The sequence below is a fragment of the Neoarthrinium moseri genome (assembly GCF_022829205.1).
Source record: "Neoarthrinium moseri strain CBS 164.80 chromosome Unknown scaffold21_Wmoseri_CBS_16480, whole genome shotgun sequence".
NCBI lineage: Eukaryota > Fungi > Ascomycota > Sordariomycetes > Amphisphaeriales > Apiosporaceae > Neoarthrinium > Neoarthrinium moseri.
Genome location: NW_026055135.1, coordinates 408,563 through 428,192, shown reverse-complemented (window position 1 = coordinate 428,192; position 19,630 = coordinate 408,563). Strand labels below are relative to the sequence as shown.

General features: G+C 49.3%; 8 protein-coding genes across 8 annotated transcripts; 6 read left to right on the top strand and 2 right to left on the bottom strand.

Moving 5' to 3' along the window:
- Nucleotides 1-1,452: 1,452 nt before the first annotated feature.
- Nucleotides 1,453-3,292, top strand: JN550_006278 (uncharacterized protein; the record flags this gene model as incomplete). The annotated part of the gene is made up of 2 exons (XM_049318000.1): nt 1,453-1,461; nt 1,511-3,292. 2 exons carry the CDS (start codon nt 1,453-1,455, stop codon nt 3,290-3,292), a joined length of 1,791 nt encoding a protein of 596 aa, XP_049171838.1.
- A 1,385-nt stretch (nt 3,293-4,677) lies between these two features.
- Nucleotides 4,678-8,037, top strand: JN550_006277 (uncharacterized protein; the record flags this gene model as incomplete). Its single annotated transcript, XM_049317998.1, has 9 exons — nt 4,678-4,956; nt 5,014-5,218; nt 5,399-5,794; nt 5,887-6,433; nt 6,479-6,559; nt 6,638-6,931; nt 6,982-7,491; nt 7,547-7,726; nt 7,794-8,037. 9 exons carry the CDS (start codon nt 4,678-4,680, stop codon nt 8,035-8,037), a joined length of 2,736 nt encoding a protein of 911 aa, XP_049171837.1.
- Nucleotides 8,038-8,382: 345 nt separating this feature from the next.
- Nucleotides 8,383-8,925, bottom strand: JN550_006276 (uncharacterized protein; the record flags this gene model as incomplete). The annotated part of the gene is made up of 1 exon (XM_049317997.1): nt 8,383-8,925. The coding sequence occupies one exon, from the start codon at nt 8,923-8,925 to the stop codon at nt 8,383-8,385; it is 543 nt and encodes a 180-aa protein (XP_049171836.1).
- Nucleotides 8,926-9,983: 1,058 nt separating this feature from the next.
- Nucleotides 9,984-10,418, top strand: JN550_006275 (uncharacterized protein; the record flags this gene model as incomplete). The annotated part of the gene is made up of 1 exon (XM_049317996.1): nt 9,984-10,418. One exon carries the CDS (start codon nt 9,984-9,986, stop codon nt 10,416-10,418), a length of 435 nt encoding a protein of 144 aa, XP_049171835.1.
- Nucleotides 10,419-11,165: 747 nt separating this feature from the next.
- On the bottom strand, nt 11,166-11,612 carry JN550_006274 (uncharacterized protein; the record flags this gene model as incomplete). The annotated part of the gene is made up of 1 exon (XM_049317995.1): nt 11,166-11,612. The coding sequence occupies one exon, from the start codon at nt 11,610-11,612 to the stop codon at nt 11,166-11,168; it is 447 nt and encodes a 148-aa protein (XP_049171834.1).
- Nucleotides 11,613-13,261: 1,649 nt separating this feature from the next.
- Nucleotides 13,262-14,209, top strand: JN550_006273 (uncharacterized protein; the record flags this gene model as incomplete). The annotated part of the gene is made up of 2 exons (XM_049317994.1): nt 13,262-13,400; nt 13,461-14,209. 2 exons carry the CDS (start codon nt 13,262-13,264, stop codon nt 14,207-14,209), a joined length of 888 nt encoding a protein of 295 aa, XP_049171833.1.
- An 872-nt stretch (nt 14,210-15,081) lies between these two features.
- JN550_006272 (uncharacterized protein) lies at nt 15,082-17,375 on the top strand (the record flags this gene model as incomplete). The annotated part of the gene is made up of 7 exons (XM_049317993.1): nt 15,082-15,887; nt 15,941-15,977; nt 16,057-16,237; nt 16,301-16,412; nt 16,464-16,757; nt 16,810-17,055; nt 17,111-17,375. 7 exons carry the CDS (start codon nt 15,082-15,084, stop codon nt 17,373-17,375), a joined length of 1,941 nt encoding a protein of 646 aa, XP_049171832.1.
- An 870-nt stretch (nt 17,376-18,245) lies between these two features.
- On the top strand, nt 18,246-19,342 carry JN550_006271 (uncharacterized protein; the record flags this gene model as incomplete). The annotated part of the gene is made up of 5 exons (XM_049317992.1): nt 18,246-18,507; nt 18,565-18,839; nt 18,899-18,986; nt 19,039-19,208; nt 19,265-19,342. The coding sequence occupies 5 exons, from the start codon at nt 18,246-18,248 to the stop codon at nt 19,340-19,342; spliced, it is 873 nt and encodes a 290-aa protein (XP_049171831.1).
- Nucleotides 19,343-19,630: the final 288 nt, after the last annotated feature.

Genomic DNA, 19,630 nt, shown 5'->3' with positions numbered 1-19,630 from the left:
CCCCCCCCCCCCCCCCCCACACACACACACACACACACAAAAAAAAAAAAGTATGCTCGAGAACTACTGAACGAATAATTTCACGAAAGATCCTTCGCGTATACGTAATTGGTAGTTGTTTCAGCGTATTGCAGACCCTGCGGGGTTCCAAGCCCAGCTATCAGGAATTGCTACGTGGTGGTGTATAAGGTGCTACTGCATTCTCTAAGCTGTGTAATGTAACCGTTTTGACATCACCACAGCATCGGGAACAGTCGGCGGTGTGCTGTAACGGCTGCAGCTGTACATGTATGACTTTAAACACGTACGATCTGACCTCAATAAAGCACCACAAGCTTAGCAAGGCTTATCGAGGCCCCTGCTCGCATAGGGACAGAACCTTCAGTGTTTTCGCACAGCGAATGAGCCAAATAACTTAGAGCCTACAGGCTGGAACAGCTCGATAAGCGCACGGTTCAACGTCAATTGGGCATTTCCAATCTAAATGTATGGAACTGATTTACTACTTGAGTTGCATTAAGACCAGGATAGGATGTCTCCAGCAAAGCACAAATTGTGCGCCGAGGTCACTAAGATACCAAGGAGTGTAATACAGACTCTCCTGCAATGCAAGATCCTAGTACAGACTAATTGAAAGCAATTCTTCGGGCGAATGGAAAGCAGCGTGACGAGGCGAGGGAATCTGCGTCATTGTGTCCAGAATGAATGGGAGGAAGTGAATGGTGCAACGCACTATCATGCGGGCAGGCTTTTCGTTGAGGCTGACGGAGATGCTCGCAGCGCTACCCTACGTTCTGATGAGGGAGTAGGCACGTAAGGCCAGGTTGTTGGTAGTCCCATTAAGTAGTCCAGTTTCTGATACCAAAAGAACTGACCTACACATCAAACGGTATTTTTGTTGAGGTTGAACTATTGGCATATCCTAGGGGCTGGGGGCTAACGACTCGCTCTCTCAGGGATGTGCCGCTTAGTGAGACCCTGATTCAGGGGTGTGCATCACCAGTCGATTTCAATTGAAACTGCCGAAGAACGTACCACCTTATCAAAAACCATCAATCATACTCGGGGGCTGGATTTGCAAATGGCTGGACTCAACATCGCTAGATGTGAGTTCGAGTAGATGTGGACAAAAGCCGGCCTACCTAAGTAACTGGGTAATTTAGGCTGCTGGTGGGTTCAGCACCATGCTAAAAGAAGCCGCGCGGCGGGGGACAGGCGGTCAAGGTTGCAGCGCCCAGGGCCTGCACAGGTATCTCTGGAAGTATAAGTACGTACCTTGTACTTGTACATGGGTCCTGTAACCGGTGAAGGGGGCACAGGATTGCTGAGAGAGCTGTAAAGCAACATAAAATGAGGACCACCCGCAGAGCCGCTATTGAACACGCGTGGTCTTGGGCCTGCAGCGCGTCTGCATCCGCCACCCATGTCTAGCTCACTGCTAGCTACCACACGATGATTACAGTAAGTCAAACAATGAATTCACAACCTATTACGCTGACCCGTCAAGTAGTTGGTAAATCGGCTACGGTCGACCTTCTGGCCTCGCACCGGTCAACCCACCGCAGAAGCAAACGATCAACGAGAAGATGTTCTTGTCAAGAACCAAGATCGGACACTTCTGGGGCCTGAAAGTCCTGCCGCACTGCAATTGGATAAACTCCAGGGCGACATTGAGAAGATCCGGGAACTATGCAAAGTCTCGTCCATTTGTTACGCCGTTTTCCACCGCGGTCATTTCCTAGATGGGAGTGTAGGCTTATGCGACAGGGAAAATAGTCGCTCTCCTGACCGTCACACACTCTATACACTCTGCTCGATTTCCAAAACCTTCGTTGCTGCTTGTATTGGCATCTTAGTTGAGGAGCGCAAAGTAGAATGGACAGATACGTTGGAGAAGCTCTTGCCGGAGTATTTGCCACCAGGAGATGACAAGCGTGTCTCGACTGAAGCGACGCTCAACGACTTTTTCAGACATTCTAGTGGGCTGGGTAATCCTGTTGTCACATGGCTAGGACCTAAGGGAAAGGTTCTAGTCGCGGAAAGGGGATTCATAGAGCTGCTCAATGATACACCAGTCGGTCCTTTTCGGTCCCATTGGGAATACAGTAACATTGGGATTGGCATGATGGCTTTGATCGTCCAAAAGGTCAGCGGTCAGAGATTTGCTGACTTCCTTCGGGAGCGCATTCTGCGCCCTTTGGGAATGGATGACACGGCAGTGTCTAAATCTGACGTCTTGGAAAGTTGCAACACGGCTCATCCATATGTTCAATTGGGAGATGCTAAGTGGGTCAAGGTTGAGCACGAGTGGACATCGGAAGACCATACTCCCATTCTTGGAATGATTGGGATCAGAAGTTCAGTGAAAGATCTCACTATATGGGGCATTGCAACCATGGCCGCGCAGAAGTACACGCCGTTCGAATCGTCACGGCAGGAAATCGAGGTTCCATTCTCAAAATCACCAATACAAAACCCTTTGCGACAGATGCGTGCCATTTTGGACGATTGGTATTGGACTCGACCGCACGAAGATCCTCATCAGAACACTTCTCAGTATCACCTCAGTTGGATGAAGGTGGAGATGCCATCTATGATGACACATTGGGGTTCTTATAACAGCAAATTAGCGGACAATGCGGAGTTACGGGATCAATCATACATTGATCAACACATTCTTGGGCAGCATTCTCCACGCCAAAAATTAATCAAGTCGGTTGGCCTGGGATACTGCTGTGCCAATACTCTCCAGCTATACCCAGACTCAGGTTCTGTTATCGTTGTACTTAGCAATGGATTGAATCTGGGAGATGCAGCCGACTTCACGGCTTCGATCCTGTCACAAGATATATTCAAACTCACACCTTCTGTTGACATCCTAGGCATGGCCAAAGATGAGTGCGGGGAGCGTCTCAGAATCTACGAAAAAATGATGGCCAAGTGGAAGCAACATCGGGATGTGTCAGAACCAGAGTCTTCCCTTGATGACTACATTGGAGACTATCGTTTATTAGGATTGACATTATCAGTTCGCCGATCCCCCAAGTTACGGACTCTGGAACTGTGCTTCAATAATAGAGAGGAGATTGTACAGTCTCTTGAGTACTACAGCAAGGACAAGTATAGTTACATGCCAAGGTCGAGGGATGAATGGCTGCGAGGCGCCTGGCTTGACTGGGATTACTACCTGGTGGGCATTTTGGATTTCGTCAGGGACGCTAAAAACCAGGTTATTGGCGTGAAGTGGATGTACAATGACTGGACGCCGGCTGTTTTCTTTAAAAGAGCGTAGCATGCGTAGCATATGAAAGCGTTTATTTCGCCTCATCTTCATTCCGATGGCGATGTACAAGCATCATCGAGCGTCGAGGTTCAACCGGTGAGCGTGAAATTCTGCAAATCGCGCATCGCGAGGCTCCAGTGTGACTTCAAGCGGGAGTTGCTTGGATGCTGTTGGTACACGTGGGTTCTTTTCCGATCAAGTGGGTGTAGAAAGCCGGCAGCTGATTTGCTAGTTCCACTTGTGGCAGGAGCCTGCTTGTCGCAGAATTGATTGTGGCCATACATCTCCGAAGCGGGGGGAGCGGGATGATGGCACAGCCATGAGACGATCCAGGAATCTGTACCGGCCCGAGGTACCATATAATGAGTTCTTTTGTCAGAGGAAAATACTTGCATTCGCACGACTCTCTGGGAGCCTGACTGTCAAGAGTCATAAACATGACAAACACGGCACTCGTATTAGTTGGTTGAACCGCAACAGCCTCAACGTCTTGATCCTCATATTGGCTTACCCCAACTCTCCGCAGTTGAGCGTCAAATACAGTTACTACCAACTTCATAGAAGTTTTGATGAGCCAGTACCAATCTCGGATCCGGTATGCGTCAGAATACATCTGCTTCAACGCTAGCAAAGCTCATAATATTTAGAAAATCACGCAGCCGTATCAAGTTACAAAATGCCGGAAACATCAAATGAAAGCACAACAGGATCTGGCGGCGGGAGGGGGGGCGGCGGCGGTGGTAGCGGCAGTGGAAGCGGCAGTGGAAGCGGTAGCGGCCAGGGTGGAACTAAATCTGGATAACTGCCTTTGGGGCAAGGCTACAAGTGTGAGGCTCAGACGAATATTGGGCGGTGATGCTTGTTGTCCTCGTCTTTTGCTTGGAGTTTTTAGCCTCATATTTTTTGGACTCTGTACCCATAAATGGTCAGCCTGATGTTTCTCGAACATGGCGCTCATGCCCCCTTGAGTAATTTTCTAGGTGGGTGGTCAGACGGATATCTTTTTGGCAAGCTTCGATCGAAGTGTCTCTCAATACCGCCCTGTGTACATAGCCTTCCTTCCTTTACGCATCGGGCACCTCTGCATTTCATATGGCATTGTAATGGCACACAAGAGATATTTAACAAATGGGACGCTTGGAAGTAGAACCCATTTGCACTGATTCGAGATTATGCCCGAAGTTCTCCTGCTTGAACCTCGCGATGTATGTAGTCTCTCTGGTCTGTCGGGCGTGGCAGCCTGATAGCTGTTCATTGTCGAGATGGGACTTACGTCCGATCTGACTTAGTAGCAGGCATTCCCAGACCACAAACTGAGGTTTGACGAGGAATTGCATACAGAACCTTTGATTTTGAATTTTCTTTTGGCAGCAGTTGCTGAGCAATTAGTCAGAATGAACGAAATTCGAGACGAGGCTGTTTCCCAGTACCTGAACTCTTTTCGTTCCTGTGAGAAGAAACGGATTCAGGACGTGACGAGCCTTGCAGCGCTAGAAGCGAGGCTGGAATATGATGTTCGCCAGTTCCACGGGAAAAGTTCGGTCCGGTTGCTGAATAGAGTTCAACCTCTCATCAGATGGCTAGCTGGCTTCAACGAATGTGTCAAAGTATTCCTTCAAGCAGCACCTCGCGAATTTGTCGTGGTTTGGGGAATCCTATCATTTCTCTTCGAGGTAATAGAGTAATGAGAAAGGGACAAAGTACAGACCAAAGAATTGACATGTATGCAGATAGCGGCTCGTTTCCAACGGCGGGGAGAGCAAGTTTTGCAGGTTCTCGAGGATATCCAAAGTGTCGCCCCTCGGTTCACATACTACGCGGAAACCCTCCGTAACACAACATATCGGCCATTACGAGACGCACTTGTGAGCTATCATGTTGTATTGACGGAAGTCTGCATCAAGTCGATTCGCTACGTTCAAGGAAACGCAATCGGTAAGACGCATCACGTGTCCGCTCAGCCAAGTCGCTAAGTACTGGAAGAAAACTTGATCAAAGTCGCCTTCCAGCCAGGAAGCCTTCAAACTCAACTTACGTCTTTGTTGGCCAAGCTCCACTGCGTGTCAGATCGTGTAGACAAGGAAGCCAGCGTTGCGTATACTACTGAAATCTTAGGAGATCTACGCCAAGGATACTTCGGCAGGCTACGTTCCGAAGCACTCGATGACGCACAGGAGCTCGAAAAGATGTTGCTGATACCATCACCCTATGATAATCTGCCTGCGCGGCAAAGCCATGCATTCTATGGCAGAAAAACCGACTTTGATAATCTCCAGTTTCACCTAATGTCTCCGCAGTCACCCTATAGCCCGAATATTGCTTGTATTTACGGTTTATCCGGTGTTGGGAAGACGCAACTTGCGCAAGAGTTTGCTTATAGACATCTAGACGACTACAAGTTTATTTTTTGGATAGACTGCGCGACGACAGCTCGATTGGAAGAATCCGTCAGATCCATTTGCAATGATATTGGATTGGCTGACCAGAACATCCAGCACCCTAAACAGATATGTCATATTTTCTCTCGTTGGCTGAATCAGGAAAGCAGAAAAGGTTGGTACTTTTCTTGCGGCTTTGGGGGTCCTGACTGACAACCGCTACAGCACCGGACATCAGATGGCTTATGATCTTCGACAACGTGGAGCCAGATGTCTCGATAGAATCCTACTTTCCAAGGACTGTTAACGGTGCTATTATCATTACTTGTAGAAAATCAAGCATTTCTTATCAGTATGCTCCTCAGGCCCAGATAGCATTAGAGACCTTCAATGCCGTGGAATCGGTAGGATTTCTTTTGAATCGCCTGAAGATGGATCCAACTAACTCAGAGGCTGAGCTCTCTGAGAAGATTACCGCAGCTGTTGGTGGGCTTCCACTTGCGCTGGATCTCATCGGAAGCTACATTCGGGAGTGCGGCATGTCTCTTTCAATATTTTTACAAGAATATCCTAGGTTTGAGGAGAACTTCATGTTCAGTCCAGATTTCCTAGATTGGAGTAAAAGAGAGCATAACAAAGCAGTAGGAATCATCTGGAAGAGGCATTTACTTGAGCTAGACAATAGCACTCTATTGTTAGCTCAGATGTTGGCATTTATGGATGCTTCCAAGATCCAAACATCAATCTTCAGCGCTCATAGTCGAGAAAGGATGTAAGTAATACAGAGCCAATGCAGATATATGAGCTAACTTTGTAGGTTATACGAGGGACCTGACGTCCAAGAAGAGTTCCCTGATCTGTACAACATCATCATTCATCCATTTATGGAACCATACCGGTATGTTATGGTTATGTTACTGATGGAAGTCGCTTACGGATATAGACGGGACAAATGTATCATGTTCCTGAAAGATAGGGCACTCGTCACTGTCCACCCTCACAGCAATTATCTCAAGATCCACCGACTCATACAGTCATTCATACTCCAGTCGATGGATAGTCCAACCAAATTGAAAGTGTTCCAACAAGCCTTATTCTTGTTGAACGGCGCATTCCCAACACAGGAACATGGGAAAGCTCTCTATGAAGATTGGCTTACATGTGCTGCTCTGTCCAACCATGTTACAGCCCTGTTTGACTCGTATCACCGACATAAGACGGACCTAGGATACCCACTACTCCTGTGTGAGATTGCATCCCGATGTGCTTGGTAAACTTTATATTTCCCTACATTTGTACTGGAAACTAATAATATTCCAGGTACTTCAAGGAATTCGGACAGTACGAGGCGGCGAACCGCATGGCTGATGACTCCATAGCCCTCTGTGAGAGTGCTCTAAAGACAAGCAACCACCCAGGTTACAGCAAATGGTTTGTGAAAGAGATGATATGTACACATTTGAACGTGAAAGCTGCAATTGCCGCTGAATCCGGGAAAGAGGACCACGGGTTGCCGCTCTTTCAAGAGATAGAAAAATTGAGGGTCTTGAATATGCGGCCGAACTCGGCGGAAGATGAAACATGGTATCAAGCAGCAAGAGCTAATACAGCTTATGCGCTTATGGGTTACAATTGTGCCCCTGAGGCATTGGCGATTCTACAGGAGATCTTGGATAGAGACGACATGCAACCGAACAAAGATTTGTATCTCGTCAATACCTCGATTTGCCTACGGCTTCAAGGGGATCTTACAAACTCTCTTGAACAGTGTCAGGAGGCAATGACACTGGCAGAAGAACGCAGGGGGAAAGACTCCTCCCAAATGGCTAGGTGAGTTCCTAGTCGAATTGAGAAGATTTGCAGCTCACGGACAGTCATTGCTCAGTTGCCATTTTCAACTTGGGACGATATTCCTAGAAGAGAGTCGCATAGCTGATGCACTACGAGAGTTCATCGAATGCTTCCGAATACGGTCGTCTGTGATGCCTACACACCCATTTACGGCGTTTGTAAGCCACAAGATAGGCAGCACCTTGCAGGTACAGGATAGCCATGCAGAAGCTATGTATGTATCTCTAACCTAAATCAAAGTACAAGATTCGACCACCCAACGCTGACCACTTCCTGTTTAGTCGACACTACTTGACAGCATTGAATATTCTTCGCACCAGCGAGACACATCCGCTGTCGATATGCCGTACCCTTCTAGCACTCGCCTCAGCGTACGAGGCAATCGGAAACAATGCGGCAACGGAGAAGTGCATTCACGAGGCCCTCGAAGGCTTTGCTGCAGCTTCTACGTATGACTTCGACTGCACTACCAAGCCAACTTTGGCATCGTCATTTGACTCTTTCGTCCCCATCAGTCACAGATAAAGGCTGGGGTTTGAACTTGAATTTCTTCCTTTAATACTCTCTCGTTTATTGAAGCAGTCTTACCATTTTATGAATGAACATGAGTTCATTTATAAAGAAGTATTTATTATGATTTGCAAAGTTTAACGCTTCGTTGCTTAACATTATCACGGGTGAATTAGAAAGGCCGCCATATAAGGGGAATTTGCATCTTATTTTCATACTTGATTCAATACGAAAGAATTCATGATCCTACGCCTAACTCCAGGGAAAGTAACAGCATGCAACAAGCCCGATTGTTGATTAACCGGTAGGCTGCTCCGATGGACGAGTCACTAGTTTGCTCATGCATCTCAATATGCCCCTTTAGTCCTCGTTGTACTCATATGCCTCTCGTGTTCCGAATGCCCTCAAGTGTGCGATCTGCTCATCGAGACTCCTCAACCTCTCATAGGCTTCGCCTTCAGTGGTGTTACGGGCAAGGACGTAGCGGAACCTGCCATCCTCCATAAACACGTTGTCGGGGACGACGCGCTTAGCAGGGCGAGTCGACTGCTCAATCTCATCACGCTTACCGCCAGGAACAACAATGAAGACCTTGGCACCCTTGACGTCCTTGTCGTCGGCGGTGGCGCATTTGCCTCCGGCCTTCTGCGCAATGTCCAGGCCCCCACAGTCCTCGTCGGCGTACAGCTTGAGGTTGTCGGTAGTTTCACTGGAGCCGACTTCCTCGAACTTGCCTGACTTGTACTTTTTCCCGTTGTCATGGCAGCAGTCTCCCTTGTCAATGTTTTTGCACTCCTTTCCGACTGTGACCAGACACCATCGGTGCTCGTACAGCTTGACGTTGTACTTGGCAACAGCCGCGCCCGAAAGTACGGCAGTAAGGAGGAAGGCACTGAACTGCATTGTGATTTTGTGTGTTGGTGACTGAAGTTTGAATGTATGACAAAGATGTGGATGATATTCTTGTTGTTCAACTTTCGGGTGAAATTATAGAAAGAGAGACGATATTTATACAATGTTAGTAGGGTCAGGCTCTTGCATCTTTTCTTAGAAACCTAATGCATCTCTCGACCTCTACATTACGCGACTTCTCCTCGACGATCTTTTCGTGAGACAACGAGCCACCTAGATCCTTCATGATTTATACGACGGTGATCCGTTTCGAAACAGAGGGTATTGGGTAGATCAGTCATCCATGCGATTTGGCGGGTGGTGCAGCACTCGGTGAGCATGATGCTGCTTGTCTGGAAACTGATTGCCATTCTTATGCCTTTCGACAATCCAACCTGCACATTCCACTCTCCATACCGTCGATCATAGTCTAGTAAGCTGACTTGTAGCCTGGTATAATGTCAGTTCTGGACGCCGGCAGCCCTTGCAACGCAAGGATTGAATCCGCATATACCATTAGCGTCGCCGGTTAAGAGGCTTAGTTGTATTTTTATTATGGCTGTGCTCGATCGACGGGACCATATCAACCACCTCATCTTGACTTAATTGTGTAAAGAAGGTAAAGCTTCCGCGATAGGAGTAAGTTACTTATGTTTCAGGATTCGTGGTCACGTGTATTTCTATGGTAGGCTTCCGAAAAAAATCTAAATTAAGCAAGCCGATCATTGATCGGCTGGTACCCGGCCAGGCCGCAACCCCGACTCGCTGCGTTTGGTTGGGAGGGAACATTGATGTGGAGGCTTGCAGGGGCTGAACTTCTTCGCCATCATAATCCTCCAAGCCCCCAATGACGTTCAAAGTATAATAAGCTCGCTTTTGACGTCACAATGTAAGCACATCGTGATTTGACTGATAGGATTCAATGCTGTAAATCGTTTAGCTGATAGAAGTGGCCGGTTTTAGCAAGATCCATCATCTCCATTTACACAATATCTAGCAACGCCTGCCTTGGCTGGGTCAAGTCACTGAAATCTCACAACCTAACACGTGTTCTCGTCAAGCCCTAGATCATGGCACAAAACAACCTAGAAAACACCGCGCCCTCGCCCGCGTTGGTTCGAGGCCCTCCTGAGTGGCCATACTACAAGATGCGCGGCACAGAAGGCGGGTTTCGCAAAGTCTATATTATATTGATTGATTCCGACAAGGGGCGGGCTCTAGAGAAGCTTGAGACCGACGACGAGCGGTTGGCTTATATGCGCGAAAACGCCGATGACAGTTGGCGGCTTGTACAGGCAGACACGGCGTTTTTCGAAGACATCGCGTTAGGGAAGAAGTACTCTATCAAGAAGGGCACACCAGAGTACGAAGGTCTTCAGAAGACGCTCCAGGAGGATGGATCCAGTTGGCCGCCAGGCACGGAGGAGTTTAATGCCATGCTGCAGTACTACAGAGAGTATGCGACTGAAGTTGAAGACATCGCTACCAGCACCCGTCCTCATTAGACTATCCAACTCAAATTCGATCTAGGCGCTCTCGCGAAACAGTGGTATCTAGATGGAAGTATGAAAGGCATAGTCAATATGGGCGGCGGTGAACTCTGGAAAGCCGCACTTAAGTCTGCCAAAAGCTGTGAGGGTCTCATGAACTCCTACGCCTTCCAGCTATACGCGCGCTCTCAGCTTCAAGCATCGGTCAAGAAGGGTGCGAACTCATATTTCTCGATCACAGCAGTACTATCGGTCCCGTGGCGTTGTTGCCAATCGGCTCTTACGGAGCAGAGAGCAAGAAGCATCTGCAAGGTTTTGGTCACAAATTCGACGCTGAAGGGATCTTCCAGGGAGCCGTTCCTGGAGGGTGGAAGCTATTTCGTTGAAATGGCCTTATCATAATAGCCAGGCTAAGATTGATACATCGCGGTTCGATTAAGACCTTGAGATTACGACTGTTTTGTTGCAAGACGTCGCCTGTGAACATGGTTTTGGGAAGGGCTATATTGCCCAGCAGAGTGCTGAGCAAGCACCACCGAAAGGAGGAAACAAAGTCACACATATGCGCCGTTCACGACAGCATCCAACCCGGAGATATCCTCTGCCGCTCTTTTCCTCAGCTTGATGTAATACCCTCCAGTAAGACGCATAGTGAGTATTTGGAACAAATGCATCTGTTCAAACAAGTTGAGACGGCAACCCAACCGGTTGGGAGCGAAGGTTTGATTATTATACTATATTTCTGACCTGATCGCCTCATGCTTAAGTGTCAAACCACTCCAAAGGATCCTCCTTCGTGAACAAAGCCCGGTACTTGAAGCCACCATCGGGCTCCTCCTTGCGTTCTGTGTGGATGCTGTGAACCTCGGCCTTCTTGTCGGTGCCGGGCTCGGGCTCGAACGCCCGGAAATGGATGTAGCAGTTCTTGCTGCTGGCCAACGCCGGGATCTTCAGCTTGCCGAAGAGGATGTGTCCGTAGGCGACCTGCGCGTGTCGCACGGTCTCAAAGTCGGACTGGGTGAACGACGTGAAGTCGGCATCGGACAGGTGGGCGGCCGCCTCAAAGTAGGGCAGCTCGTGTTTGGCCTTGTCGTGGCGCTCGTGCAGCAGGGTGCGCTTCAGCTCGGACTCGAACTCGGAGTAGGCTGCCAGCGATGCTTCCTTGGGCGCGTGGGCCTGCGAAAGCTCGGCGGTGTCTCTGGTCGCCATGGCGCTGTTTGTGGTGCTTGCGTTTGGAGGTTGGAATTAGGTGTGCAGGTTAGAGTTGGAGTTGGAGTTGGAGATGGCGGGGCTAGCTGTTTCGCGGGGATGAGAGCTTGTGGATAGCGGCTGCGAGACGAGCTGCAGACCTTATATGCCCGTGACGGTCTTGTAAGTCGGAAAACCTTGTCGTACAACTATGACCTCAGATTCCGTGCGCTGGGCATGAGTTAAAGCTGTGATGCATGAAGCTGCAGATCTATCAAGCAAGCAGGTTTGAACTCCATCTTGGGTCCTAATGAGGGGTCAGGCTGAACCCTGGAACCTAAATTAGCGAATCATCAGCCCCATATGGGGTGAGGCGTTGCTGAGTCCAAACTTGGCAATGTCGATGCTCTCCAAGTTCTCCCAATTGGGGTGGCAGAGGCAATGAGTTGTCACAATCAAGGCCAATGCCGTGTTTCCGTTTCTCAAGTGCCACTATTGTAGTATGTCCGGCTACCGCAGCTACTCATTGTGTCTGGCAGACGAAGTTCTCATCATAGTCAAACAGTGTAATGTCACTTCCGTCGCTCGCCTGAGTGCCCGCTGTGTTTGATGGGTGAATCTTCTACCGAAAAGAGGCGGTCAAGATGCGATGGCATTGAGACCCATCTTGATTGACGCCGACGTCCTCCATCTACACAGGGGACGGTATTACCTGTATTTCTGTATCGACAGCTGGTTGCTGGCCTGGTGCGCTCGTCCTGTATGCTGGACGCCCGTCATGTACAACTCTGGACCGACTATCACGATCAAACTTGAAGGCAACCCATGCACCATGCAGGCGAGACTGATTGCAGCCGGTTCCTCCTTGCATTCCCCCAGACCAACAGATAAGGCCTGCCGCTATGCTCGCTGGGGCTGCCAGCTAACAGACGTCACTCATTAGAATTCAGCAGGGGTGGTTGGTAGCTAGAGGGCGAGGCGGCCCGGCTGACTGGTCCCTTGCAAATCAATGCGAACATGACGCAACGCCCTTCAGGTCCCTGAAAGTCTATCCCAGCCGGAAACAGACGACAAGCCTGCCACGTACCACGATGGACGAAGTCCACAAGCTGGAAACACTTGGAGACAGGCCATTCATGCAATTCTTGTAGCCTCGCGCCAAGTTGTTGAGCCGGCTGCCTGGCAATGATTACAAGCGTCATCATCTCATCTCTCTCAATTCGCGATGTGTTGGGGCCATCATGAGCCGAAGATCCCGAATACATGTGATAGTGTCTAGCTCGACAACTCTCTTGGTGACTTATGTACGTTGACTGTTGCAGTCGACTCGGCCCCTTTCTAGCACACTCGAGAGGCTCTGTAAGTATGGGGGATAAATGCCGACGGCGACTGAGCTGCCTGGACTGACTCGCAAGTGCAACAATATACGGCACCCGGAGCTACTGATCCACCGATGCCTCGGCTCTTTCGCCCAGATCAGCGCCAAGGCCGCGACCCAGGCCGGCAAGGACGACGATAGCGCCCATTCTCAGGAACCGTTGGGAATTTTCTGAACGGCCCAACCGAGCCGGATCCATGCAGCGCTTTTGAGGAATTGATCTTGGCTAGGCCCTGCGAACCTCCCTTGCCTATTGCATGGGCCCAGATTGCTCGTTGAACCCACAAAAAAGATGAGTGCGGCGCGGTCGGGATGTCGCGCGTTATGCGCCCTCCGGGCATACAACACCACAGCCACCCCCCGAGTTCAAATACCTAGGCGTGCAGTGGACAGGCTTTCTCGTCAGATCGTGCGGACGTATTCAGAAGCTTGTGAGTGCCTCGTTGCCCTAGTATACTGCTTCACGGCTCTCAACTAACATCGGGTTGTAGCCTCCACGACTCAACCACCGAAACCCTCCTTCCTCCGACGTGCAGCCACATTCATAGCGACCGGCATAGTCTTTACGACTCTTGGATTCGCCATGGCCGCCGCACCGGCTCTACCAGCCCTCAACGGGATCCTTACACCGCCCACAGACGAAGAGACCTTGACCATGTTCAAGCCCGAGGACCCTAAGGAGATCGAGGTCGAGGAATACATCAATAATCACTGGGTCTCGGCAGAGATGCGCAAGAAGCCGGGCTTCGCCGAGCTGCGGCCACACATGAAAATACCCGCGCCTTTCCGAGCCAACAACCTGACCGCCGGTGTGCTTTTGGGCCCAAACAAGGTCGTCGTGCCCCCTATCGCCTGGGTTGAGGAGGGCGGCAAGTCGATTGTCAGCATCTCATATCTCGGTCCTGAGCTGTGCGGCCACCCGGGAATAGTACATGGCGGGTTTCTAGCCACTATGCTGGACGAGGGGATGGCCCGGTGCTGCTTTGGCGCTCTTCCGCACAACATCGGCATGACGGCAAACCTGAACATCAACTACCGGGCCCCGGCAAAAGCTAGCTCGTATGTGGTGCTGCGCGCAGAGACTACCAAGGTGGAAGGCAGGAAAGCAGAGGTTGTGGGCAGGATAGAAACTCTGCCAGAAAAGGAGGGTGATGCGCCTTTGGTGCTTGCAGAGGCAACGGCCTTGTTCGTCAGCCCTAAGCAGGCCGCTATGATGAAGAATGTCTACCCCGTGCAGTGAAGCGAGGATAGAGATAGGAGGAAACTTGCTTCGAACGGCGCATGCACCAGGGAAATGGTGCCTGCTACGCGCTAGCCTGGAGGACATTTTGAGTCTGTGTATATGATAGACATGGTAGACGGTAGATCACGTCTCTAGAGAGCGAACGAATGTAAATCACGAATGTAAATCAATTTGCCAAATGCTCTCACAGGTCCCACTGTGCCCCAAGGAACCCCTGCCATTGCAGACTCCCTTTCGCACGTTGTAGTACACTATGGTATATCGATTCTACAAAACCGCCAGCTCTCATGGTGCTACGGTCGCACCAGTGTTGTTTCTAATGCGCAGTAACTGACTGCGGCTTCTATGTAATTTCTTTCGAACGTTTATAGAATTATTATCTTACATGCATGCCAGCGGTTCGTACATTTCCTTGTTTTCAGACACGATGGCGATAACGTGAGCTTCATGCACGCTCTGATGGTGCCATGATCACAAGTATCACAGCTGATGGGCGGCCACATGAAAGCTGAGAAAATTCAGAATGCCTACAATAAGCTCTTTTAGCATTTTAGGGGCCCAGTTGGGCCAATCCATCGCTGCTGTTCGAAGTCGGCATTGCCGGTTGTGGATATTTCGCATGACGTGAGATACACGCCAAGCCGAGGGCTTGCAGCACCGTACATTTGCTAGTATAATGGTCGCCGACCTATGTCGCCGGGCAGTATAGGGAAACTCTTCAAACTAATAGTGCACTTCAAAACAGGTGCCCGAAGTGTTTATAAAAGACGTTGCAATGCCGTTCCTAGAAGCAACGTCTTCAAACAGCACACTGCCAGCGCGACGAGTAGGCAAGACCCGACTATCACATTTCTACGAAATCATTCACGATGGTCACCCTGGAACATTCCTGCACGCTATTGCGCAATGCTGTGGTCGCTCTTATTTTCCTCTCCAATTCCTTGTCGTCAGCCCAACGCACCCCCAGGGAGAATTTGGTGCTCGCAGACTGCGGCATTGGCCTTGGACCAAACGGGGGCTCGACTTCACGCGAGATACTGTATTATCCAGCTGACGTCTGGACTGGTCAGAAGCTAGATACCTATAAGCCTTCTATGGTCGTTAACGTCCCCTGGAGCGGTTCGTATCCATGGGGTCAGCCAGGCGGTGTTAGTGCGACGATGCCGAATGGCGACGTACTCACCATACATATCAATCCCAGCATCAGAGACCCTGAGCCCGCCGGAGACGCTTGGCACAAGTTCGAAATGGACATTCCCCTAAAATGCTACTCGTATCACTGGGATAAGGTGTATCAGCTCACTGACGGCAAGTGGTGTTCGAGTGCGTACGTCTGCAACCACCTTGGTAAACCATACCTCGACCCCCAGGACGGCAATTCTTACGGAGACTGGGTGGACCCTGCGAAGGCTCATTGCAGCGATCCGCTGATGGCTGATCGCAGTGCGGATGCCATGGCTCGCTGGAAGGCTTCCGGCGCCAACTGGGCATTTGCAACAGCAACACTCGACTGGGCAGCCGCCAATTCATCGGCCAATGACCACCCAACATCTTTAACGTTCAGTAATTATGTAGCCGATCGCCTGGGTGCCAGAGAAATGTTCGAATGTGCCGACGTTGACAGCAAGTTCTGCACTACGCCAATCGAGTGTGATAGAGTGCATCAACCGGCAGGGTAGGTTTCGAAACCCGTCAACAAGTACGGCTGTAGCTAATGAATTATCCTAGTATGCTCATCTTGAACTCCTTCATCGCCTTGAATGCTGTAAGTACCGGCTGACAATCTACCACTCTCATCACGTTCGTAGGTTAGCATTGCTGATTTCAATTTGTGCGCAATTTAGATGCAGAGCCAGATTCACGCCGGACTTGAAGATGCAATGAATATTATGCAGAACTTCGTCGGAGACTTCCAAGATATCTTTTCTCCAGGTCGAGAACCGCCAAAGAAAACGTGGCTGTCCAACCTGGTTGATACCCTACAGCTTGTGGCAGGGGTGGCCTCCGGGTTCAGCTGGAATATCGGTAAGCATGCATGGAGGTTAATCGCCTGTGCGTCTTGTACTGACAGATACAATTTACATACAGCCGCCAGCGGTACAAAGTTGTTCACCCAGAAAGATCGCTGGGGCTTCTACAAAGACAGCGTAAATTCAGCTGTTGGGTATGGATTCCAGATGTACCGTCACCACCAGCCAACGTAAGCAATGACTCTGAGTTCTCTTCAGATCATAACTGAGCCAGTCAATAGGCCTGCAGACGTTCAAAATGGTCTATCATCTGCAATGGGCACGGTATTCAGATCATTGATCGACGCTCAATCAGAATTCCTCGAGAAGCTGTTCTCTGGAACGGGTGAAAGCATCGGCCTTCTTCAGAAACTGACCAAGAATGGACTGGCCCTGCAGCTCGCAGAGAAAATCAACAAGGCCAAATATTCAGCCGAGGCTCAAAAACTTGTCTATGCTCAGCTTTTGCCACTCGCCTGGAAGCATTCCACGACCGAGATCAAGGGCGTACCTCATGCCATCCGCCCCATGATATTGTAAGTCCGCAAACTCCTGAGCATTGTCACGCTACTGACATTGAGCTGGCAGAATGTCTCCTGGTTGTATTAAATCGGGACCGAACCTCAACTGGGTGGTTGATTCCAACAAATCAGAGAGAATGGCAGTCTGCTACAAGGGCCATACGTTCTTCGTCGGCTTTCCTACCTTCAAAGAGGTCGAACACGGAACACCGCATGGCCTCAAGCTCTGGGCTCTGCCAGGTGGTGAACATAGCATCCTGAATGGTACCAGCCAAGCATGGGGCGGTCTAACCTTGGATGATTTGGTAATCAGGTATGCGTTCCTTACCACCTTGCCACTGGGTGCGACTAACCACTAGTCTATGAAGCGCCTTCGAAGGATATCGGCGCAATAACTACAAAAATGGGTTTGATGCCAGTAAAGATGATGGAAGCACGGCGCCGGGGGATATTATCATGGGGAATGGTGTCCTCACGCCTGGTTTTGTGAAATTGCCAATCTGTACCGTGGAGAAACTTTGGGAAGAGACGAAGATCTTGTATCATGTCAGCTCTGACTTGGACCACAATACGTTTCCCTGTGGAAATGGCAATCTGACTGCGACGGAAATGGCTCAGTTCGGCTTTTCATGATAGTTTCTACCTTAGAATAGAGTTAGGCCTAGGTAGTCCGCAAAGCATTCATATAGTTGTTTTTCCTAATACGCATGGGGCAGTGGTTGAACAATGTTTATTATATTCACACATCAAGTAGCTTGAGACTTCTTTATGCATGGAGAGGCTGTACGAAGGGTTAAGTTGGACATTCTGATTACATGTATAAGATAGAGCGATAGGTACAATAAGTATCATAAGGGGAGGACGGAAGAGGGCAGTGAGACCTCGCTTCCGTACTCGGTAGTAGAAGACAGTCAAACAGGGTGAAAATTATCGCAGCACTTATAAGACGCTGTGCAACCGCATTTTACTATGGAGTCCCAGTATAGCATTGAGTTTAGCGACGACAGTATTGCATTATGGGAGGAATTCCTTATGGAGATCATCAGACCCCATGTTGATAAATTTGGTCTTGTCCTCACTATGTTGTAAACACATCGCACTGAAAAGATTGCATTCGCAGTTGTGTTTACTGCCGTTCCGGCTGTGGAAATGCACTTGCCAACCTGTGCAACTGCCGATGCAAAAAGTAACCTTTGGTTGGCGCAATTCCGAAAGAAAGTATTGATAAGTCATAATATCCCCCACACCTACGGTGACCGTCTGGATCATACTGTCGCCTGTCCCGATGAATAAACTTCCTTTCGTGCAGTCGTCATGACGGCGGAGGTTCTCCCTCCACAATCGGATGTTATTAACCTCCCGTAAAAATTCCGACGCTAAGCTGCCTATCAAATGAGCTTGTACAACGCTAAAAAGAAACAATGGTTGAAATTTAGTCATTTATATGACCTGACCTTTTTTATGAGGATTATGTATTGTCAGCCATAACCGAGTGTAGTAGCCATGAAACCTATTTCAGGGGATTCGCGTGGTCATTATGATCCGTTGCAAGACACAATTCATGATGAAGAGGAGAGCCCCATGCTGGATATCAACGAACAACTAGCCAATAGTCAATCGAGCTTGGCTTCTACAAAACGAAGGGCTCTGACCATAGCAGTCTTCACTGCCTCAAACATTCTGAGTATGATCGGCGGGGGCATTATGGGGCGCTGGGCTACTTGCCCTTCCATCACTCACTATGCATCTAGCACAGGTCTGGAATGTACGTTACCAGAAGTCAACTTGCTGCTTAGAAGACTAACGTCACTTGGGTGTGCAGCATTGGTATTTGAAGAGGCTGCTATTCAACGTAGCACCAAATTCTTTGATACCAAGTTTTTCGGCGACTTCGAAGATAACATTTATCGGCAAGAAGCGTCCCCTGAGACTGATGACGCGTGGGGAAAACTGATCAACTACGAGCAATCGGACTACATCATTCCGTACGAAGAGGGCATTCGGAGCGGACTCACTGATCGTCACATGCGAGTTAGTGAAAAATATGGTGGAGGTTTTGTTGCATCGACTGAAGGAGGACACAATTTGCACTGTCTGGTAAGTACAACACAACGCATTGAATTACCTAGTAGAGTGGTAACCAATGTCTGTCCCAGAATTTTCTCCGGAAGGCACTTTGGTACAACTTTAACTACTACGAACCGCAAGTACTTGATTTGCGGAGGCTCCCGAAGCACCACTTAAGTACTTTCGTCGGCAGTCCTCATTTGTAAAAGATACCACTAACCATTAGAAGCTCATTGCTTGGAGATCTTACGCCTTGGTTTAATGTGCAACTATGACACAAAATGGCTCGGCTATGTCTGGTACAACAAGTCGCACCCGTTACCCTTTCCAGATATGACCGGTGGTCACATGTGCAAGGACTTTGATGCCATTCAGAGACGTCTCTCGGCCTATCCAAATGTTGGTACTATGTCCATCCACTACGGTAACCACGATATCCTGACTAGTTCCTACAGAAACCTGGCCGAGACGAACCTGATGGATTTTATACCCCTCCGCCGGACTCAGAGTACATTCTGGAAGGAATCCCGTAAATGTCGGTCGAAGGGTGTGGAAACAACGTTGTTGGTTCCAGTCGCAATGCTAAACTTGTGTTATAATACTGTAAGGCACAACGCAGAGGCCTCGAGTTAGAATTCTCGGCAACGCAAAGTGGTATCTAACTGCATCTGCGTACGCAATTTCACAGGTACTCATTAAAACGTATAGCACAGTCTTAAACAAGTTGCTAATCGTAGAAGACTAAGACATTCCTGGCATAAAGTAAATTTCGGGCGGAATGGCCCACAGCGAGAAGTGTTGCAGTCTTGATTTGGATTGTG